We start from the raw sequence: 25,387 nt of genomic DNA, 5'->3' as shown, positions 1-25,387 counted from the left end.
AACAAGTCCAAGGGCGCAAGAAGTGGATGAGAGACAACTCCAAACGCATCAACTCGACCCAAACACTCACTTTTATCCCTGGATTATGATATTTTTCGCATTTTTCGATTTAGTCACGGCTCTTTTGTGCGTGGGGACGTAGCGTGGCAAACTTTCCCCGGACTTTGAACGCGCGCTTTGGGATGTTTTCTTTACACATGATGGCAATGTGGATTAAGTGGATTTAACACGAGCGTTTACAACTTAAATACTCGTTTTCTAGACTTAGCTTTCACTGTTTGGGTTCGTATTGACCGCTTTGGATTACCACTCGAGACCACTTTGGATTTAACTCAAAAGGAATATAACATTGAAATGATCCGGACAACCTGGGAGGATATAACTTAATCAAAAAAGGTGTTTGGATACTCCGTGGCACCATGATGTCGCTCGTTTGGCTGTGCGTAATTGCGCTTTGGTTGGATTTCGCCGTGGGGAGCAGAAACTGTCCGGACGTGATCGTGGAGAGCTGTCACTGCGACGTGGAGAGGTCCAAGGAGCTGAGCCGGCAGCAGCAGCCCCAGCGCGTGAAAGTGGTGTGTGATGACGCAGAGCTCATGGACACGCTGCACCCGAGTTTTCTGCCCAACCGGACCGTGTTACTGTGAGTAGCAATAAAAGTCTGCAACTGTGAAAAGTTTGACGCACCAGTTTCAAAATTAAAGGTCCCATATTACGCAAAATTCACTCTTGGGAGCTTTAAGACAGGTTAGAATGTTGTTAACTCCTCAAAAACAGACCTGGAGTTTGTTTCATTCACACGTTTGAGTAACACTTTTATTAGTCTGTTTATATCTCCAAAGCTCAAAGTTTTAAAGTTGACAGCTAAATTTTACGTTTTGATCAGAAGAAATTGGCAATTCTAGAGCTGGAATTATCCAAATGATTCTAGTGAAGGTGTTTGGAGTTTAAAACACAGTGGAGCACTTCCTTTTTGAGAGAAATCAGCCTAAATATGTAGGATTTGTGTGTTAAATTAGCTTGAATGAAACAAAACACAACTCCAGGAATCTTTGTGATGAGAAAACATTATAACATAAATCAGAAAATAGCGTAATATGGGCTCTTTAAATGCTTTAAATATAACATATGGTTTTGATTCCCAAGAACCACCCAGTAACGCTGATAAAATTGAAAATAAATATTATCTTATGCATATTTTTAGACTCAAGACTTACACAGATCTAAGATGAAGATTGTATCAGTAAAAGCACAACTAATGAATGAATGAATGGATGAATGAGGGTTACACGGCTTTCAGAAAACTAAAAATTGTTGTGTGTTTTGTTTATTTAATATGGTTATTGTCTATTGTTGCCTGAAATACAATGATTTCTGCCAGTATTACATAACATTCACTAACAGTCTAAAGTTTGGACTCACCCTGTTATTTAGTACCCGGCAAAGTTTTAGAACACCACACTTTCTCCATTTTTTTACTGTTTACTGTTGACCAAATCGTATTCTAAACTTTTGATTCATGAAAGTGTTCACCTTTGGCAGATATAACAGCTGAACACACTCGTGGCTCGTTCTTTTCACAATAGAAATCAAATATTCTTCAGAAAGTTCTTCCCAAGTCTGTTGCAGAAGTTCCCATAAATGTGTGGCACTTGTAGGTTGCTTCACTCTTCTGTCCAGTTCATCCCAAACCAGATCCATGGGGTTTAAGTCTGGACACTGTGCTGCTGGACTCTGCATGTTTTCAAGCTTTACCATCTTGCTCTTTTTTCCTGTGGTAGTTTTGGCAGAGCTTGGACTTGTGTTTTGTATCTTTTATTTTTTTTTTAATCTCTGACTATTCAGTTTTTACTTTTGTACCATTTTAAACTTCATTGGACTTGCACGACTTGAATTGCAATAAATAACTGGAAAAATAAGGTTGTTCAAAAATTTTTGACTGGTTAGGGTTAGGGTTAGGGTTATGTAGTAAAAAAATAAAATAAAAAATTGAATTACACTTTTTTTTTTTAAATAACCAAATCCTCAAATTACTCACCTTTTGCTTTGTCAAAAAATAATTAGTAGAGCTTTTTATCTTCACTAAATAATTCCATATATCTTGGTTCAAGTATTTGATGTCTTCTGTATGAATCTAAAATACTGAAAATGGTAAGAACAGTTAGCCAGTCTGGCGCCACCTAGTGCCTCCGCTCAATTTCATTTCTCTCCAGCGACTAGATCAGGAATCAAAATACACTAGACCAGACATGTCAGACTCAGGCCCGGGGGCCAAATTTGGCTCGTGATATAATTATATTTGGTCCGTGAGATCATATCAAATATGTATTAGAGCTGCCCCGCCGGCTACAGATAAGATATAGAGATATTATTTATTTAAAATTTTGTAATTATTTAATATTTTGCTTCTGGATTCAGTGTTTAAGCAAAACTATTATTAAACATTTATTTTAATAAGAAAAGGTTTAACATTACACATCTCAAAAGAAGAGCAGATGCTGTTGACATTTTTCAATAAATATTTATTTTGGCCCACGACTTAGTCCCAGTTTTTAATTTTGGCCTCTGTGAATTTGAGTTTGACACCCTTGCACTAGACGGTTTGCAAGAACCCCAAAAGTTGTAGACCGCGCTCTGGCCAATCAGAGAAGAGCTGTGAAGCCATGAAGTCAAACTCAAGCGCCTGTCTGGGTCCCTTTTGTGGTACAACACAACAGTAAACAAAACGGTCGAGATGGATGTAGAAGAAGACAGACATTCTGTGTTGGCGACGATTCCCGAGATCGAGGATTTAAAGCCGGAACAAAGAGAATGTTTGGTGAATTTTATCAAGGGAAAAGACGTTATTGTTCTTCTTCCTGCGGGATTTGGAGCATTACATACATCACGACCAAACAGCAGCGATTGGTTAAATAAAAAAGTACCCGCCTACTGTCGAGCGAACGAATCCTAACGCTGCGAGGTCATGAATCAGGATAAAGAACAGTGGTACAGAAACAAAAGCATGAAAGAGTGTGTCTAAACTTTAATCTACTATTGTAAATGAAAGTACACAATTTTAACTGGTGACAATGAAAAGTTGAAAGAGCTGAAGCTGAAATGGGGACGGCAATGGTGGAGAAATAAACTCTCTACGAACGCTCAAATCTCTAAAAGAACTGGACAAATATTTGTATATATGGATGAAATATTAAAAGTGCACTGTGTAATTTTTCTCATGGAGTAACCAAAGATTTTGTTGCTTTGCCACAGTAAATCTGTAACTAGTTCTCAAATTAAGTTCAGTTTGAGAAAAGAACTCAGCTTAAATATGCAGGATTTGTGATTTAAACATGTGTGAATGAAACAAACCACAACTCCAAGTCTGTTTTTATGAGGAAACACTTTAACGTAGATCAGAAAATTGTGTATTACGAGGCTTTTAAGTTTAGATCCGTTTAGAAAAACATGGTCGAAATGCAACAAGACAAGAATCGTTTTACAGACAGCACTGGAGACTTCATAAATACATTTCACAAAGTTCAAATGTTCCAGCTCCAATAAAACATTTAAGAGCAGTTTAGTAATAGACTCCAAGTGCCTTTTACAGACGTGACTGAGCTCTCTGCAGCACACGAAGAGCTGTGTTTTTCTCTTTTTAATCAGATAAAGTTTGAGCCGTAATAAGAAGTGGGAAATACATGAGGAGATACGGCTGCTTCAGACCCGAGCATTTTTACAGCCACACTCAAGCCGCTGAGACAAAAGCGATACAAAGCAGAGATAATAAACATTTGAATGCTACTAGAGTTTATACTTAATTGATTTAAGTGAGAAGACGTCGTTTTAAGTGATGTGTAAAGTAGGTAAAGCGTTTTACATAATGCATGCGTGCAGTAGATCTACATCTTGATGTGCGTGAAGAGGAGAAGAGTTATGAAGGTAATCGTATTATGTGTTCAGGTGTAAATGAAATAAAACAGAATTAGTCAGTGGTGTGCGATATATTGACTGAATTGAAGGACTGGTATGTTTTTGTATGGAACAGGTCTGTTAGAGTAGTGACCATTTTCATGTTATCTGTATTATAATAGTTAGTTTTTCTGTAATGTTTAGTGTAATGTTTACTGTGTCTTGCTTGGGTCATTTGGTGTATAATTCGCGTTGCTTTTCAAATAATAGTAATTGAAATTCCATACTGAGTTTCCAGGCAAAGCACTAACATATCCAAGGAGACAAGCAAAGTTACATAGTGATATTTTAATAAATGCAAGTCACGAAGACAAATTCAAAATATCATGATTATGATTGATATTTACATATATTTGGGTCCAGTCAAGCAGTAACGGAGGGAAACAGGGGCAGATTTTTTACATTCAAATGTCTCTTATTCAGAAACTAGAGGGACTATTGAAATAAGTAAAGTATCAGAATATAGGAAAGAGTTACACTCCAACAGGGTAAAGTTAAACCTGTGATATTCTTTCAAGTTTAAAAACTCATATTGGTAACAGAGGGAATGAAATATGCAGCACTTTTTGGGCAATAAATACAAACATTGAAAACAAACTGGTTTGAATATTTGCTTCATATAGTTTTCTACCATATGGTACAAGATTAGGTTGAAAAACCTCTTACTTTTTGAGTAATGAGATTTTTTATTAAGAAAGGTCATGGTAACGGAGGGAAAAGTAACGGAGGGAAAATTGTGCAAGTAGAAGGTGCAGGATTTTGCATAATTTGTCGCTTTTTTCTTCCGAAAACTTTAATATTACTTCAAAATGAAAGGAAACTATTTCTGTAAGACATGTCAGTCCTTCCAAGCAAATTTTTATCATTTTAAATACATAAAAAAAATAAATCATGTACCTTCATCAACAGTTCAAAGATTGAATAACACAAGATATGATGAAATACAATTTACTGACATGATTTGCAGGTCTTTGAAATTTGAAATAATATTTGTTCCATGTTTCATACATGGTCTGTTTAAAACGTATGTAACTTTAGAACCAAAAATGGTACAGAAAAAAGGTAAACAGTTTCATAAACTAGAGTACATATGTATCTGTTCAATACATTTTTATATCAGATGCATTAACTGGAATTTTTGGCCTTGTTGTTTACTTCTCCTTGACCAGACCCATTTACATATTACCTCATGTGCCTTATTAAACACATTTGAATCACATATGTCTTTAACAGTGTGGGGTCGTGTGGCCCTCTGCCACTCAAACCACTAATGCACATTTAAAGGGACAGTCTGGAATTTACATTTACCTTTACATGTCAGTCTGGTGTAATAATAGATTTGTTTTGTGGAGTGAGTAAGACCAGCACCAGTGACCTCTGCAAATACAAGGACTGGATGGAATATTTAAAAAAGTGTCTCCAAATATCTCCAACACTCTGGCTCAACTAGGAAATGAGGCCCTATGTCCCTTTAAAAGGCATTTCTGATTTCATATAAATGAGCCCAGAAGTCCAGTAAAAGCTCAACTCTTTCTGTATTTTAGCATGATCTGTGAACGTGATCAAAAGACTGTTCCTCATCACTGTTCCTCACCTGGTATTGCTCATTACAGGTCTTAAGTAGGGAGCAACCCACAGAAGACACAGGAGCTGCATTTTGGCCTCTACAAGCAGATTTAATACATTTAAAGGGCAAAGAGTAACTTTTCTAGTGGAGGATCTTCCACATTCTTTTCACCGTGGACATGTTATTGCTTTGCCTGAAATGTTCTCCAGTAAAGCATTAACCTTTGCTATCTCCATGGAGACAAGCAGTTGATGCTGCAAGGCCAAATTATTTGTGAGATCTGCGGAGGGGTGACCCTGCTCACAGAAGAATGCATGTTTTCAAATCATTTTTTTAATACATGCAAGACAGCTAAGTTTAATGCGTTTGGAACAGAGGTGGGCAATTATTTTTTTCCGTGGGGCCACATGAGAAATACAAATTATTGTGGAGGACTGGAGCAAAATGTTTAATATTAATTGTATTTCTTTATAAAAAGCAGTAAGTATCATAGTTTTGATGTGCTGGTAAAACTGGTAAGAGTTTATGTTATGACTAAGCAATAAAAAAGTGAGGTTACCTTAAAATCTCATTAAAAAAATCACATTTAAAATAAAAGCAATGCAGCTTTAGTCCATGCAAAATTATAAAACATTCGGGGTGTAATGATATCCAAGTCTCACGGTACGATATCGTCACGGTATGAACCTCACGGTACGATATTTATTGCAATATTTTGACTTGACAAGCACCTGAAAAGTTACGTAATGCATCTTTAACTAAATGCAAATATAAATCTCTGTCTACTTCTTACGAGTTTTCCTCCCTCCGCCTCATCCCATTTAAACCTTCCCATCTGATCACTTCCATTATCGCGCAGAGAGCTTTGGGAAACATTATTTGCTTTATATTCAAAGTTATTCAAACCGAATTGTGCTCTTCTACGTATAGACTTTGAGAATCCACCCTTAATATTCACCGTGTGTCCTGTTCTAGCACTTCAAACATTGGGTGCATTTGATTGGTTTCCCAGCACACCCCTCTCTCGGCAGGTGCGCGGATTGACTGCAAGATTAATAGATGGTTTTATACTCGGAGAATCGCTGGCTCTTGCCTTTGGAGTGTAAAAACAAATCTGAAATGTAAATGGTCCCGGCGCGTTATGGTGGCGAGAGGCGTGTTGATTAATGATAGCACTTTCCTCGGGGCAATTTGTTTGGAGTGGAGTTTTTGACGGATCGGGAGCTTTTGTTGTGGGAGAGAGGGTCCTTCTGCCTGTCACACGCTGGGGCTGATCGCTGATACGGCCCACTGTTTGGTGTCTTTAAAACCCCAGGTACAAATCTGTCAAGAGGAGATTATTTTAGGGGTGTGTTAATGTGACTTACATTGTTTGACTTAATAAATAATAATAATGCTTTGATGGAACTTACAGCTTAAAAGCCCAGTACACATTTTTTTTCCCCCTTGTATTTGTGTAATAATCATGTTTTAAAGGTGCACTCTGTAACTTTCCTGTTTGTCTTAAAGTTAAAAAAAAAGTTTACTATCAATTCTTCATACGAAACATAAAGAATCGAAATTGTGTTTCTCAGGCCCCGTCCACACTAGTTCGTATTCGAGTTGTTTTCGTTGCGGATGCAGTGTTCGTTCACATTAATCTGATTGAAAATGACTCCAGAGACGGAACGATCTGGTGCCGCCAGCTCCCACGAATTCATCTGAGTGCAGATCTGATCCGGCGCTGTGTGGACGCCTGAAAACGCTGATACGCTGATGAAGGTCTACGCGCCGTGAAGTAATTCACCGCCAAAACGCTAAGAGGCTGGAATATATGTCCATTCATATATGCATAGACTTGAAGACGTATAATCTCTGAAAAGTTTAACACGAACCATCTCCAACGTGATAGAAGCACAGAACAGACTCACCATCAGCAGAACACCCCTCTGTCACAGAAAGAACACTCATATTCCACTGAGTCGTGTCCTTTAGTCCGACAGAAGCTGAACCGCGTGCAAATTTGCCATGTGGTTTTGAGTTTCATTTCTGTGAAACATAAACAAATATGCTCAAAGCTGTGTGGATAGGGAAGGCTTGCGGACACAGAAACAACATGTCTGGACACAAATCTTTTCCGATGCAGTGACACAATGATACGGTGATTCGTTTCAGTGTAAACGTGACCTCACTCCCAAGCACATAAATAAATAATGATAAATGGAAAAGCCCAAAGTGTTTGCAGATTTCTAGCTTCCTGGCAGTCTGGTCTCCATGGAGATGTTAATGTTTTTGTACAAATTGTCCACAGTCTGGTATTAAACTAATCTGTCTTGCATTTATTCAAGTACAGGTGTTATTTATTGCTCAAAATACCTTAAAATCATGCATTTTTACTTTTTCTTTCCAGAAATCTAACCTGTGATTTGACTTGCAAGCCTCCATGACCATACTGTGGAACATTCTAGACACATCTCCATGGACACAAGAAAGCAGTGGACAAGTTACACAATGCACCTTTAATGAAACTAGGGTCAATGATTTTTTCCCCAATGTATTTGTGCAAAATTTGTCTTACCCCAGTACAGATATATTATATACGCAGCTCTTAAGGTCAACATAAGTCCACTGTGCGCTGACTCCAACTAATTATAAAGCGTTTTCTGATAGTCAGGAAGTGCACGTTAGCATGCAAGTTATTTTTAAGAGGTTTAAGACTATTTTAGGGGAGTGTTTTTAACAATAATAATGTTTTAATGGCACTAGAGTCAATTTACAAGCTCTGTTCTACATTTTATTCCTGATAAATTATATAAGCAGCTCTTGAAATCAAAATAAGTCTGCTGCGTGCTGTCTGCAGATAATTATAAAGAGTTTTATTGTGTGATAATAGATGTAGTTAGTTCTTGGAGAGAGGGTCCTTCTGCCGCTGTCCAGTCTTTAGTGTCGATAAAACCCCAGGTACAAATCTGTCAACGAAAGATTATTATCGGGGTGTAGATGACTTACACAGGTTTGATTTTTTACAAGGGACAGTCACGTTTACGTTTACATTTACCTGCACACAAGGAAAACTGGACAACAGGCCTATAGTCCAATACATTTTAAATCTATGGCCCCATTTTAGGCTACGTTCAGTCTGCAGGGCTTAATGCTCAATTCCGATTTTTTTGTGAAATCCGATGTTTTTGCGAGGTCGTTCACATTTCCAATTAAATGCGACTTGTATGTGACTCCAGTGTGAACGTTAAACGGCCCGAAAGTGTCCCGCATGTGCACTGGAGACACGACGACGTCAACCGCAGCGAGCGTGCTCTGTGTTTACGGAAGTTGTCCAAACATGGACGTGAGCATTGAGCACCTGGAGATTTTAAAGTTCCTCTCGTAACGGAGCCAGAACATGAACAACTTACTTGTTTTAAGGAGGAGATTGAGAAGGAGAAGGACGAGGTTTTTGGCCGTGGTGTTTTGTGGGGCAGCGGCAGTGACGTCCATTCAAAGGAACATGTGGATGTGGAGACGTGGCCAAGAGTGGTGAGTGGTGATGTGCTTCGCTTCAGTGACACGGAGTTCATTAACAATTTTCGCCTATTTCAGCACAGAATAGTGACGTTTGTGGCTTGTTGATAACGTGTAGGTCGGATGAATGCGCTTTGGCCGTTCAGACTGAAGTCGCATGTCAAAAGATCAGATATGTATCAGTTTCAGGAGCACATATCCAAGTGGCCTGGGTCACATTTGAAAAAATCGGATCTGTGTCGTTCAGACTGTCATTAAAAGATCAGATACAGGTCACATAGGGGCCAAAAAATCGGATTTGGGTCACTTCAGGCTGCAGTCTCAATGCAGCCTTAGATCTATAACCCCTCCATATTGTTAAAGTGAAAGTAAAAACAATAGGAGCTTCAGTGTGTTTATTTGTGCTGCTGAGAGTAAATAACTTGAGTTGCTGGCATGTCTGAAAATCAAATATTCAACATAAACAATATGTTGCTTATCTATGTTTGTGAAAAGTGTGGTTATATGTGCGACAATCATTTTTATGAGCAACTGTAGCTGCAAAGTTTTCTTGCTGTTGCTAATCGGCGCCCCTGAACATCTCTTAACAACGACAATAACAATGAGCAGAGATGAGGTTTCTGTGCATCATGTTTAAGTTCATGGACATACGCCCACAGCAAGAGAAGATGCTGCTTACAAATGCACTAAATGTTCCTGAAAAGCAACGATACATCGACAGCGCCGTAGAAAGACACTTTGGCTGCTCTTATTGGAGTCACGTAGCAGCACGAGGTTCACACCGTTTACGTTTTGCCACTACATCGAGTCAGTACGGATTACTTTACACAGTGGAAACACTCAGGGACGACTTTCCCTACGAAAACAAGGATTATTTGATTCTTTGACCCACTGTTGACTGAGACAAGAGTGCTCTGACAGGTTTTTGAGCAAATATAATTTGGATTTGGTTGTTTAGCGCACTCAGAGTTCTCTGTGCATGTAAATGTAGAGAGCGAATGTCAGTAAAAGAGAGTTTTGGATCGCTTGATTTAAATTCAACTATTCACGGATCTAAGTGAATAACGACACATGCTTCAGAATAAATGAAATACTTTTCACATGGCACTAGCACAGAATTGACTGAGATGCAGGTAAAATGATTACTGCACGGTGCAAGAAGTGGAACGATTTTGGGAAAATATCATCCTGTGTCCGGTGTCAAACTTAAAAGCATCTGAGAAATGACTGAAATATGAACTGTTACGTGAACACAAGAACCTCATGTATTTTACAAAGTGTTTGTACACATCTAAACTACAGAATTACTATGTTTTTTTACATGATACCATATTTTCTGCACTAAAAAGTCTTTAATTTAATCAAAAAACGACTGCACGCCTTATAATCCAGAGCGCCTTATATATGAATTTATTCAGGTGTCCTAGTACGACTTTAGTAAACTACAAAGCCGCACCACTTGCAGCGCACATAAACATGCACGGAGCAGATAGTGACTGTGCAGTGAAAAATACTTGTAGCCACATTTATTATTTCACGTGGACGAGGAATGGAATGGAGGAATGAACTGAAAAAGTGAGTGTAATGTGTTATTTTTTGTTATAACTGAACAATTATGAGTTATTGTGAATACGCGAACAATTTAGCGTCTCAGACAGTATTTTTTTACGCATTACAATTGAACAAAGTTGAGAGTTATTGTGAACGCGTTAAATGAAGTTTGACTGATTTATCTAACTGTTGTGTTTCATTTAATGCGCCTTATAGTCCGGTGCGGTTTCTATGTGAAAAATGTTCGAAAATAGACCATTCAATGACAGTGCGCCTTATATTATCCAGAGCACCCTACACTACTGTTCAAAAGTTTGGGCTCACCCAGACAATTTAGTGTTTTCCATGACATAATGATTTGTATTTGAAATATTATTTTTTTCCTTCAAACTTTGCTTTCATCAGAGAATCCTCCATTTGCAGCAATTACAGCACTGCAGACTTTTGGCATTCTAGCTGTTCATTTGTTGAGGTAATCTGGAGAAATTTCACCCCACGCTTCTAGAAGCCCCTTCCACAAGTTGGACTGGATGTATGGGCACTTCTTGCGTACCATACGATCAAGCTGCTCCCGCAACAGCTCAATGGGGTTTAGAGCTGGTTACTGCGCTGGCCACTTCATTACAGATAGAATACAAGCTGCCTGCTTCTTCTCTAAATAGTTCTTGCACAATTTGCTTTGGGTCATTGTCCTGTTGTAGGATGAAACTGGCTCCAGTCAAGCACTGTCCACAGGGTATGGCATGTTATTGTAAAATGGAGTTGATAACTTTCCTTATTCAAAATCCCTTTTACCCTGAACAAATCTCCCACCTTACCAGCACCAAAGCAGCCCCAGACCATCACGTTACCCCCACCATGCTTGACAGATGGCGTCAGGCACTCTTCCAGCATCTTTTCAGTTGTTCTGAGTCTCACAAATGTTCTTCTGTGTGGTCCAAACACCTCAAACTTCGATTCATCCGTCCATAACACTTTTTCCAATCTTCCTCTGTCCAGTGTCTGTGTTCTTTTGCCCATATTCATCTTTTTCTTTTATTGGCCAGTCTCAGATATGGCTTTTTCTTCACATTGTACCATTAGAACACTGGAGTGATAGTTGCTGGAAACGGACCTCTATACACCTATGTAGATATTACACAAAAACCAGACACACAACAGACATTTGCAGCTAGAATAGTCATTTACCACCTTAGCAATGTATAGAGTGTATTTCTGATTAGTTTAAAGTTATCTTCATTGAAAAAAAAACAGTGCTTTTCTTTTAAAAATAAGGAAATTTGTAAGTGACCCTAAACTTTGAACAGTAGTGTATAGTGCAGAAAATACGGTAAGTTAAAATATTTTGTTGTTGTCAGATTTCAGATTATTTTCAGATTCAGATTGTTATTTTGTCACTTAAACAATTAGTCTTGTGTCCTGCTCACATCTCAACGTGCCTCTGATGTGACGTCCTTTAAACCAGCTGCATTAAAAGTGACAGAAATAAACTTGGCTTTGACCTGGGAGCGCACCTGTCTGTCACACCATAAAACCGCTGACTTCCCGTGAATGAGTGACCCTTCCCTCGACACCGGGATGTTGTTGTTTCCTGTCCGTGCCGTTTCCGTGGTGACCTCTTGTGTTTCGCTCAGACCAGGAAGTGGTTTTGCCGAGGAGGAAGTGCATTCTCCGAGCGTCTGCGGAGGCCTCCTGCTCTCTCCTTTGTTTAGAGACACCGTGTAAATAAACAGAACAGTCCAGGGATACAATACGCGCTCAAATGTGAGATCTAGGAATGTTTCAGAAGCATCGACATTTGAGAGAACACTGAATTATGAAGCTAAATAATCACATGGATGTCAGGTTTACACGTCTAACATTTATCAGGTTTTATATTTACACAGTTACAGAGAATATTTTATTCTCTGTATTGATTTGTCGACTAAAAGCGCTGGTTTGTTGGACCTACATGCATTATTACAGTTAGTTCTTCACTTCAGCCTGAATTCTTCTGAGACTCTATGGAATTTGTTGTGCAAAAAAGTGAAGATTTCTGTTTGCAATTGATCAGTAATTGTGCCTGAACTGATTTGGAATGTTTAGTAACCATCGGTGTTTATGTTTTGTCTTGAAAGGGAAAGGGGGGCAGATAACATAAGATTTCTCTTTTTTCTGCTCCTTTTCATTCATTTCTTGTATGTCTGATGTTGTGACACTCTCGATGTCTTTTTATACTTTATGAATGAAATTAAAAAAAATTACTAAACAATAAATACAAGAAAATATCTCTAAGACAGGAGGGTCCAAACTTTTTTGCCCGAAGGCCACATACAGAAAAGTAGAGTGTCACAATGCAATGAGTTTTTATCCAGGTTACAGTGACAGAAACTGTTATTGTGTCCTTAGGCAATGCACTTCATCCATATTGCCTCGTGTGAATGTGGTATAGTATTGGTGGTTTCAGAGGGACCGATGGCACAGATTTGCAGACTCGCTTCTGTCTGCCTGCCCTATTGCAGAATATGGGATGAACGAATGTGCATATAATTGTAAAGCAGCTTAGAGCATGTGAGAAAACACTATGTAAGGCTATGTTCAGACTGCAGGGCTTAACCCTCTCAGGCTCAAATTAATTTTTAGTATCAGGAAAAATCTGATATTTGGGGAAAATTATAATATGGGGTAGTAATATACAATTCTGACTTTTTTATCCTTTGCAAAAAAAAAAAGTATTTTGCACTTCTGGTAGGCCGTTTGCGTGTAGCCATTCTTGCACAGTCTGCATCGCCCACGTTTATCAGCATGGATGGGAGAAACGGCTCCTGAGTTAAAAAAAAAGCTCATAAAATATGGATGTGGAGTAAGTAGGTAATTGGAAATTTAGTTGTTGCAAATCTGCAACACCTGCCTGGAGAGGGTTAATGCTCAATTTGGATTTTTTTGCGAAGTCGTTCACATTTCCAGTTAAATGCGACTTGTGTGTGATCTCCAGTGTGAACTTTAAATGCCCCAAAAGTGTCCTGCATAAGCATTGGTGGACACGATGACGTCACGCGCAGCAAGCGTGTTCAGTGGTTACGGAAGTCGCCTAAACATGAACGCGAGCATTGAACACCTGGAGATTTTAAACTTGCTGTTGTACCCGAGCCAGAACACATTCAGCTTATTTGTTTTAAGGAGGAGATTGAGAAGGAGAAGGACAAGGTTTATGGCCATGGCGTTTTGTGGGGCAGTGGCAGCAACGTCCATAGAAAGGAAAGGGTGTCGAATCATAGCCAAGAGTGGTGGGACTGATTGATTCAGACACAATTTTCATATGACGAGAAGAACGTTTGTGTACATTTGTGAGTGCCTACTTGTATCACTCTCACGGGACGAAACACATCTTTGGCGGCCCGTTTCAGTGAGCAAATGCATCACCGTTGGGTTGCATTGGCTCACAACAGATGCTTGTTACTGTGTTGTTATGACATGTAGGTGAGATGAATGTGACCTGGCCGTTCAGACTGAAGTCGCATGTCAAAAGATCGGATATGTATCAGTTTTAGGCGCACGTAACCGAGTGGCCTGGGTCACATTTAAAAAAAAAAAAAAGATGTGTGTCATTCAGACTGTCATTTAAAGATCAGATACAGGAGCATTTTGGTGAAAAAATCGGATTTGGGTCACTTCAGGCTGCAGTCTGAACGTAGCCTAAAACTAATGCACTGTTACCTGACTTAAAGGTTACATATCACAGCTTTATGCCACATTAGAATGCTGCTACCTCCTCAAAAACATATCTGGTGTTGTGTTTTGTGTCATTGTTTCATTTTTGAGTGATCCTGGATGATTTATCTGTCCAGATCTCCAAAATTTTAAAAGTTCTGGTCCACCTTGTGCTTTCATGCAGTGGTAGTTTTCAAGTTAACAGCTCCTTTTTACCTTTTGTCCAGTAGAGATTTAAATTTCCAGGTCTGAAATGATCTAAATTACAGTATGTCACTATGTTTACATGCACAATTAGGTCATAGTGCATCTGTCCCACTAAACAAACCCAACGGAAATCCATGTATTGACTGAAGTTCTCCCTCCGCTCTATCTGGTGTTTACTGCTATGATTTTTCCAATTGACCTTTTACGTCATTAGAGTCATGAGAGGTTTTCATGTTTTTCTAATTATTAGCCTAATTACTTTGGTGGGATGGAACCGGCGGTAAATATTTATCATAGTTTTACATGAGTTAAGTGGCAATTTGTGGAGAAAAAGTTGAGAAGGAAGCATAGGAAGCAAAGCAAAGTTTCAAAACAGAATACGTCCATCTAAAATGAGACAGTTTATACACAAGGAAGGCACTTTTCTGGCAATTTGAATAGCAGAGTTGAGGACTTCCAAGTCGTGACTTGGACTCAAATCAGACTTGAGTAACTATTTTTAGGACTTGATAAAATTGACTAAAACTTGGGACTCGATTTGGGCTTGAAGGTCAGTCACTTGGGACTTGAGGCCTGTGACTTGAGAAGCATTTTTAAATCTGAATTCTTTATATTCTGACCAATGATTCACACTAAGAGCTTGTCAAAACATTTAAAAAGGAAAAAAAAAAAACTAAATTACTTTCTACAACTCTTATATACTATTATTATATTCAAACTATGATTTTTTTTATGCACAATTTATCTCAAAATTCATATAAATGGTAAAAATCTAAGCTATATTTGGTGCTTTGGTTTAAAGACTTGAAATGACTTGAAGCTCAAAGCAGACGACTTGGACTTGACTTGGACTTATGGGACAGTGACTCGAGACTCCACTTGGACTTGCCTGTATTTGACTTGGGACTTGACTCGGACTTGAGGTCAAAGACTTGAGACTTGCAAAACAACGACTTGGTCCCACCTCTGTTAAATAGTAGTTTAACAAAATAGAGGTGTTGTAACTTACTTTTACATTAGTCTAATCCTAACTATGTGTAATTAAGACAAGTTTTGAACTCAATCAGAGGTGTTAATGTGTGGAACAGTCTGGACAAAACATTAAAAGGCTCTAAAACGATTTACACATTTAAGAAAAAGACCAGAATTATAGGGAAATGTAGAGAAATACAATAAATCATGTAACTTACTTTATGGAACTTACATATTAACTATAACCATCAATTATATGAAGTGTCTGTGTGTATTTATATACCAATAATGAATACTAACATGTACATGGATCAGCGTGTGTGTATGTTTGTGTGTATATGTGTGTATACCAAAAGAATTAAGTTGGTATTCTTTCCTGCACTCATAAAAGATGATTTTTGTCTTTTTTCTGTAAATAGTTCTGCATCTTGTGTCCTGTTCAATATGTTAATAGGACTTGGCAAAATAAGTGTCAGCCTAAACCCCTTCAGTCTGTGGAATAACTTTAGCGCTATGCATAATTTCTGTGGTAAATCACTGTAATATGATTAATGATTATGTTAATTGACTAACTAACCTGTACATTTTTCAGGCCAAGAGTTTGTTTTCATTCCTGACAGTTTTGACAGCTCACTAGTGGTCTTTCTTCAGAGCCACGTGATGTTGTTGTGACGTGTCGGTCAGCTGAGTTAAACAGGTTTTGGCTCCGTCTTCCTACTGGTGGAGGCAGGACGACAGCGCCATCTGCAGTCCGACTTCCTCAGTACAGTATCCCAGGTGTGTGAGAGTAAAAAAGCCCCTCGTCCTGGTTTATAGTCCCGTGGGCATGTTTCTCACACACCTGGGATACTGTCCTGAAGAAGTCAGACTGCAGATGGCGCTGTCGTCCTGCCTCCACCGGTAGGAAGACGGCACCAAAACCTGTTTAAAGGTTGTATGGAGGATTTTTTTTTTGTTTCAAACTGTCAGTCAAAGATTAAAATACCATTACAGAGACGCAGCAGCTTTGTAATTATGATGACCAAAAAAAAAAAAGAACGAAAATCTATCAACTGTGGATGTGTTGAGGCCAGATAAACATCAGCCAATAGAAAACGAGGCTCCCTCATTTTCTATTGGCTGTTAGGTTGTCAATCAAACTCCCTAGTATAACTGATTCGTCGGAGCGCGGGGATTACGTGGTTTATGCAGCGGTTCTTAGAGGCTTTTTCGAACTGTCGCTTCCTCGCATTTTACACAAAGTTTGTCGCGACGGCGGACGAGAATCCACGACCGGTTCGCCGCAAAAGAAAGTCCGTTTTTGAGGTCGCTGAAAGAAGAAGAGAAGTGGAAAAGGAGCAAAGCCAAACTGAGGTGATTCTTGGAGATCTCGTCCAGCGATGGTGCGACCGAAGCAGGCGCAGGGTCTAAAAACTGACGCGTCGGTCGCTGAATTACTTCTAGACAGGTCACTTCAACACTAATTCTAAATGCGCACAAGGACTGTCGCTGTATTTCTCTTCCCTTAAAAAAATCCTCTATACAACCTTTAAATCAACTGAGCGACACGTCACAGCAACATCACGTGACCACTCTGAGGAAGACCGCAGGGAGCAGAAACTGTCAGGTATGAAAACAAACTCTTGGTCTGACAAAATAACCTAATAACATAAATTATCAGAAGACCAAATGAACCTCACAGGACAACCAACTAACCTGTGTTTACTTTATGGTTGCTAGATAACAGTTATGGAATTACCTCTACAAAAAAGTTGTGTAAAATTCATAGACTATATAAATATAAATGGACATAGCGAACTTGCTAGCGCCACGTACCAGATAAGAAGTGAGCATGGGGGCGCTTCCGGCTTCATCAACTCTATTTCCTACTGATTTTACTTTGAAAAATTGTCACGTCCCCTTTTGTAACTGCTGCTGTGAGCCTCATTTTGCTCTACATGATCCTGGTGTTTATAACTGTTGACTTAATGAGCTTCATTTGACTGGATTTGAACACTACAGGTGACGTCACACTCACTCAGTCCTCTTCTTTATACATTCTAGGGTAAAATCCTAAATATATTCACGTTAGCAATGTTTTTGTGAAAAATAATAGTCTAACCAGTCATATACACTTTAAATTAAAGGTGGACTACATAACTTTTTGCTTGGGGATCCATTACCTGCTTGTTTCTATGGATATGTCATCACTTTGCCTGGAATGTTCCACAGTGTGACATTAAACAGCTCAACCTTACATTTATTCAATTACAGGCGGTTTTATAGCTCAAAAATACCAAGAGAAACAGACATTCTGACTGGGAGTGGCAGAGGTGGGATCAAGTCATTGTTTTGCAAGTCTCAAGTCTTTGACCTCAAGTCCGAGTCAAGTCCCAAGTCAAATACAGGCAAGTCCAAGTCGAGTCTCGAGTCACTGTCCCATAAGTCCAAGTCAAGTCCAAGTTGTCTCTTTTGAGCTTCAAGTCATTTCAAGTCTTTAAACAAAAGTACCAAATATAGCTTTGATTTTTGCAATTTATATGATTTTTAAACTAAATTGTACTTATAAAATCATAGTATATTTATATATGAGTATTTATAGAGTATATAAGAGATGTAGAAATGCATTTTTTTTTCCTTTTTTAAATGTCTTGACAAGATTTTAGAATGAATTATTACAGTCAGAATACAGAACAAATTCAGATTTAAAAGTGCTTCTCAAGTCACAGACCTCAAGTCCAAGTCAAGTCCCAAATCTTAGTCCATTTTATTAAGTCAATTCTCAAGTCGTAAAAATAGTGACTCAAATCTGGTTTGAGTCCAAATCATGACTTGTAAGTACCCATGTCTGGTGAGCGGGGTCGCCTCTCCACAGATCTTGCCCGTAACCTGGTCTGGTTTGGTCTCCATGAAGAAAGAAATAAAGGTTTAATCCCAGACTGTGAAACATTCCAGACGAAGCGATAACATCTCCCTCCACCAGAAAAGTTACACAATGCACCTTTAAATAATAACTGGGCAGGTTTCCGTAGCGACCGGTTGCTACAGTATGGACTATAAACTGATGGATTGGATAATGTGTGGCTCTCACAGTTGGAGCGCACACTGTAGCTTTGTGAAGAATTTATGCTTTGTTTGAATTCAGGTCAGGGCCCAGCGAACTGTGGGCCATGGTAAACCTCAGCCTCTCTGTATTGTTCAGCAAAGACTCACAGATTTTCTGAATACCAACTTTTGGGCTCACAATGTAGGCATTCTATTTACTTTGATGAATAAGAGAAGACTTGGAAATGTTATACAGTTTGCCTGCGTTGGAAGTTTTATTAATATTTGATTATTTTCAACTAGAGACAATACCAGAAGCTCGGTTACACATAATACTTCAGTCTGTGCTGTTTTAATACAATCTGACCATAAAGAACGGACATAACTGGAACTACTACAGGTGAAAAACAAGTCCTTCACCCATTAACCCTTCTAGACCGACATGTTTTATATAACCACACATAACTTTCCAACTATAAAAGAGAGAAACTTACTTTTTTTTGTCCTTGAAAAGCTGACAGTTGCGGCTTTCCGAGCATTATTCCAGCGTTATCCTACGTCAGATGCTGCCTGATGATGCAGGGAATACAAATGTCCAATAAGAACTTTGTTTTCTGCCAAACTCATGCGCTCTATCCATTTTGATTGGCCCAAATTTTGCCAAAGAGTGTAGTGAGTCAAAACGGTCAACTGCTCTGAGCGTCTGTGTTCGTAACATCTGAAAAAGCCGCTCTAAGTGCAGTTTTTTTCTCAAATAAATGGCAAATTACGCATTTTGGTCTATGGTAATCTGGTAATTGGGTTTTTCATATTTTAAGTGTAGCAAGATGTATGTACAAAAAGTCTTATTCCACTGGTAGATAATTTTAATTATCAAGTGAAATTTACTCAAATCATGATTTAACTTGACCAGATTTAGCTTTTTCATTTATGTTATAATGTTGTTTCGTCATCAAAAACACACCTGGAATTGTGTTTTGTTTCATTCACACAAATTGAACACACAAATGCTGCATATTTAGGATCTTCTCTCAAATAGAAAACTCTCCACAGCCCAACGAGGTTCATTTGGTCTTCCCATAATTTATGTTATTAGGTTCTTTTTTCAGACCAAGAGTTTGTTTTCATACCTGACAGTTTCGGTCTTCCTCATCTTGGTCACGTGATGTTGCTGTGATGTGTCGCTCATCTGATTTAAACAGGTTTTGGCGTTGTCTTCCTACTGGAGGCAGGACGTCAGCGCCATCTGCAGTCCGACTTCCTCAGGACAGTATCCCAGGTGTGTGAGAATAAAAAAGCCCCCTCGTCCCGGTTTATAGTCCCATGGGCACGCTCCTGTATTTCAATTGCCTCTTTAATCCAGTGATGATGTTTGTTTTCCTCTGTCCCAATGATGTTTGCTCCGTTCTAGTCGATAATGTGGTTCTCTCTTTTACAGAGACTGTCGGGTAGGAAAACAAACTCTTGGTCTGAAAAAATAACCTAATAATATAACTCTCCACCTTGTGATGTCATGTGGAAAGTGCTCAACTGTGCTTTTAAACTCCATAAATCTTCTTTAGAATCATTTTGATCATTTTAGCCCTGGATTTGTCAATCTCTACTGAACAAAAGATAAATCATAGCTATTAATTAATTGGCTTCAGGTAGAACAGAGCATTTTGAGTTTTGGAGATGTAGACGGACTAATAATCCAGAATTACTTAAATATGTGGAGTGTGAATGAAACAAAACACAACTCCAGGTTTGTGTTTAATGAGGAAACAACATTAGAACATGTCTTAAAGCTCACAGGAGTACATTTTTCGTAGTATAGCGTCTTTAAAACCAGTAAACCGTGCGACCCTGAGCGCGCTTCTATAGGGACTCTCTCACCAGCCGCCCACCGCGTCTCTTCACCGAGCAGCAGAAGTGACAGAGAGCATGCTGGGAAATGTTAAAGTCAGTACATGTGGAGGCAGTGGGGCTGATGGCTGTCACAGGAGAAGATGTCCCTTCAGACCTGGTTTGGCAGCTCCTCTGAACCTCACATTGGACCTGAAGAGGAGTGATGCTGGTGGACACTGCTCTTAAAAGGACTAGTTCCTCTTAAAGGGACTCTTACTCTCTCTTACTTCGCTCCGATGTCTCTGTGGATCCTGGAGTAAACAGAAGGAAAGATGAGAGCAAATAAAAGATGAGATTATGCATTTTGTTTTTAGTTTATAGTAGAGCTGGGTATCATTAAGAAGTTAGATACGATTTAATACATACTTCAATACATAGACCTCGATACAATGCGTTTTTCGATACAATGCACTTTTGATTCGATGCGATACACTTCAAAACGATCCGAGTTCAGTGAAAAAAAAGACTAAATACTAAAAGTCCACTTAAGTACACTAAGTTTGTGCAGAATTCATATGAAAACCTACAACCTAACCTATTTTACTCATCAAAACTGTGAAAATGTCAAAACAATTGTAGCTCTTACACAAAATAATTTAGTAAAATATGCCTAAAATTACTCTAGCAGCCTGCAATACTGATACCGTATCATCAAATTAACCAATAGGATATATCGGCATTTCAATATTTTTTGCACACCCCTAGGTTATAGTTACAAAAATAAAGAAATAAATTAAAAAACATGATCTTCTATACTGAAGAATTGACAAAAAGACTAAAATATGAACTGAAAAATGTTTACAAGATTATTTTTTTTGTTTGCAGTTGTGGAAAATAACCAAGTAAAAGTAGTAAAGTACTGTACTGAAGTATACATTTAAGTTACTATCTGTACTATAGCTGAATACATTTTAGTACTATAGTAAGGGGATACTTTTTACTTTTACTTTTCAGGCCTGCATTCAAATGTAGTGAAAAGTAAAAGTATGGTAGTATAGAGAGTTTGAGACTTGCTTTTATCTATTTATTTATTTATTTTATTTTTATTATCACTTATTTAGTAGTTTATTACCTTTTTTTTTTTTTTTTTTTACTCTGTGTTAATATATTGTGATGTGTGAGCTACTGTGTCCAAGTAATTTCCCTTGTTTATCAATAAAATCTGTCTAAGTTAGGGTGATCATATTTTCCAAATCAAAAATTGGGACACAACATTGGGGTTTTTTTTGTCACCGGTAATAAAATTGTGAATTGAGTGCATATTTAAAGAAAACTGTTCTACACTGAGCACTAATGTGAGTCAATATAGTCACATTTTTTGAAAGTTTTGGTCATTTTTAAGCAGCTTTTCTGTATTTTACTTTAACAAATGACAATTTATGCCACGCATTACTGCATTTTTTTGTATAAAACTGGGACAAATCACTGGTTTTGGATAAATCTGCCGGGACAGGGGACACAGGACTCAAAACTGGGACTGTCCCGGGTAAATAGGAACGTCTGATCACACTAGTGTAAGTCTAAGTCTAAGTCTAAGTCTAAGTCTGCTGAAAAGCCTGAGGGGTTTATTTTGAGCACTTTCAGTCTGAGCAAACTAAAAAACACAAATAAAAACAGCTAAGAAAAAAAAATACTGATTCAGCTGTTTCTGTTGAACAAAATTCAGCACAAATGTTTATCAAAGTCACGACATTTGAAGCTTTATAAGATCTGAAAAGCTTTGACTCTTTTCTCTTTAAATGCATTTTTAAACTGTTACTGTTTTTGTTCCAGTACATGTACTTTTTTTTAACTTACGTAACCTTAACTAACTACTTCTTCCACCACTGGCCTTTTGGAGTGATACATGGAACTTCAAACATTGCAGCCTTTGGAAAAATACAAGCAAAAGAACAAAGATAAAATGTATAAATGCTATAACACACTATACAGAAAACAACAGTCTCTCCTTTGATGAGCTCGCTGAAGTCAAGTGTTTTTGTGATTTATTTTAAAACTGTGCGATACAAACAAAAAGTTGATTGGATTATCACCTGCCGAGGACCAACTGTGAGCAGAACGACTGACTTTCAAATAAAATGATTACAATTGTGGTCACTAATTGTCTGAGTGATATACTGTGGTGAACAAACAAAACTGATTGGAGACTGAATAATGATTTTAAGATATTTAATGGTGACAAATTACACTATGTGTTTTATCTGTAATAATCAGTGTTGGGAGTAACGCGTTATAAAAGTAACGAATTACAGTAATGCATTACTTTTTGCTGTAACGCAGTAATGTAAGGCATTACAGGGGAAAAAATAGTAATATTTTACTCGGTACAAATGTGAGTAACGTGCGTTACAGTGTTTTTTTTTTACCTGGATTGAAGTGGTGGGTTTTTCTTCATACAAATTCGCTAAAATCACCTCGATATCAGCAGCGGTGAAACGCCGGAGATGCGCCCTCATAGACCTTCAGGTAACCGCGGGCGAAAGGACTGACAAAGAACTCCACGCTGTTTAGACCTGGTTTAGACCTGGGTCAGTTCTGGTTTAGACCTGGTTTACACTCGTCCCTCCCTCTATCGCAGTTCACTTTTCGCTGTCTCGCAGATTTTTATTTATTTTTTATTTTTTGTGCAATTTTGCATGCCCTGTTTTTTTTTTTTACATTGTATGAATGCGTATTGCGTTCCTCCCGCTACGTCCTGACTGGCCAAGGACTCCTGTCTCCTGTACTGTACAGTACAGAATGTGTTCAGCTGCCAAATTTAAATACATGTTCAATCTCTAGCAGTGTGATTCTGAAGTGCTGTACGGTTGCAAGTTTTCTCCCCGACGAAACCCACAACGTCGACAAAACGTTCTGCACCGACAAAGGCTCCTGCACTCGCACCCAAAAGGCAGAGGAAGATGCAAACCATCACACAAAAAGTTGGACTTCTGGACACGCTGAAGGAAGGTAGAAGTTACGCGCTGTAACAGACTCTTGCACCGGCTCGGGTCCCTGCAATAGTTGCTGAAATCAGGACCGTGAGCCCGAGCAGCAGGGTCCATAAAGAGCGATCGGGTGACAGCTGCTCTTACCTCCATGAGGTGTGGAGCAGAGCCGCTCCTTTCTCCTGCGGTCTCCTTCGAACCCATCCTGACAGTGAGTCCTGTTTTAGTCCAAGTTCAGTTCTAGTTTAGTCCTGGTTCAGCTCTGGTTTAGTCCTGGTTTAAACCTGGTTTAGTCCTGGTTCAGTCCATATACAGCGCAAAAGTTATTTTGGTGAGAGTAACTTAAAGTAATGCAATAGTAATGTAATGCCTTACATTTTAAATGCAGTAATATTGTAATGTAACGAATTACTTTGAAATGACAGTAATAGGTAATAAATAACGCATTACAGTTTCAAAGTAACTTGCCCAACAGTGGTAATAATGTTGTTTTCTCATCACAAACAGACCTGGAGTGTTTTGTTTTATTCACACATGTTTAACACACAAACCCTGCATGTTTACTCTGAGTTCTTCTCTTCACTAGAATAATTTGGATCATTTCAGCCCTGGAATTGCCGATCTCCACTGAACTGAAGGTAAAAGGAGCTGTAACTTGAAAACTGCTGCTTCATGACATCACAAGGTGGAACAGAGCATTTTGAGTTTTGGAGTAGACAGAATAATCATTAAAGGAAAAATCAAACATGTGAATGAAACAAAACACAACTCCAGGTCTGTTTCTGATGAGGTAACAACCAGATGTGGGGACGTGCGAGTCGTGACTTGGACTCGAGTCAGACTAGAGTCACTATTTTTAGGACTTGAGACTTGACAAAATTGAAAGATTTGGGACTCAGCTTGGACTTGAAGGTCATTGACTTGGGACTTGACTCAGACTTGAGGCCTGTGACTTGACAAGACTTGATGCTTCTCCAAAAAAAAAAAAAAAAAACTACTTTTCTCTTTACAGTTGATAAATGCAGTGCTGAATTTTACAAACTGGAACATGTCCATTCCACTTTGCTGTTTGTTACTTTGGATGTAAGTGAAGTACTGTGATGTGGTATTCTCAAATGTACTGCAGTAATATAGAGTACAATACAGTAAAACAGAGGGAACTACACAGAACATGATCCTTCATGACAAAATAACTGATATTAAGCAAATCTGAATTCATTCTGTTCTGGCTGTAATGATTCACACTAAGATCTTGTCAAGACATTTGAAAAGGAAAAAATAATAAATAAATTGCATGTCCACACCTCTTATATAAATACTCAGTAACACTTTAATTTAGGGACCACATATTAATAGCTCGCTAACAGTAAAATGCATCATAAGTTCCTAATTAAATCTTTGTTAGTAGTTATAAAGTACTTTCAATGCATTTTTGTGTAAAGCTGTATTTTGCAAGTTTTAAGCCACGAACTACTTTCTTCTTACAGATTACAGTAGTGGGGATTATAATAGATTTGTTTCTGTACATACTCTAAGCATTACTAAGTGTTTGATAAATACCAACTAATAGCTAAGTAACAACTAATTAGCATATCAATTGGCACTTAGTGATTAATATACAATCCCTAAACTAAAGTGCCACCAAATACTGTCATATAAATACAACATAAAATACAACATAAAACCAAAGCTATATTTGGTACTTTGGTTTAAAGACTTGAAATGACTTGAAGCTCAAAGCAGATGACTTGGACTTGACTTGGATTTATGGGCCAGTGACTCGAGACTCGACTTGGACTTGCCTGTATTTGACTTGGGACATGACTCGGACTTGAGGTCAAACTTACTTGAAACTTACTTGAGACTTGAAAAACAACGACTTGGTTCCACCTCTGGTAACAACATAATGACTCGGTCTAAAGGTCACAAGAGTCAAATGTGCGTAATATCAGACCTTTGACAGAATCCAGAATACACATTCTTTGGACATTTCGTCTGTATCAAAACAAAAATGGTGCTTACGAGGAAAAAAGAAATAGGGAAATTTCACAAGGGACAGAAATTCATTTTGGATTTCTGCAGAATCAATGAGGTAGGAGATTTTGTTTGTAAA

General features: G+C 38.3%; 1 protein-coding gene across 1 annotated transcript in view; it reads left to right on the top strand.

Annotated features, from left to right (window-relative positions):
- Positions 1-419: 419 nt before the first annotated feature.
- The window catches only part of LOC110175781 (adhesion G protein-coupled receptor A3), an 820,856-nt gene continuing 795,888 nt past the window's right edge, over positions 420-25,387 (top strand). Inside the window, exon 1 of the mRNA XM_055162785.1 lies at positions 420-643. Coding sequence (XP_055018760.1) covers positions 420-643 — 224 coding nt within the window. The remainder of the gene's footprint in view (positions 644-25,387) is intronic.

The sequence above is a fragment of the Boleophthalmus pectinirostris genome, unplaced genomic scaffold, assembly GCF_026225935.1.
Source record: "Boleophthalmus pectinirostris isolate CB_2022bp ecotype Guang Dong unplaced genomic scaffold, ASM2622593v1 HiC_scaffold_5, whole genome shotgun sequence".
NCBI lineage: Eukaryota > Metazoa > Chordata > Actinopteri > Gobiiformes > Gobiidae > Boleophthalmus > Boleophthalmus pectinirostris.
This window is presented reverse-complemented; position numbering and strand designations above follow the sequence as displayed.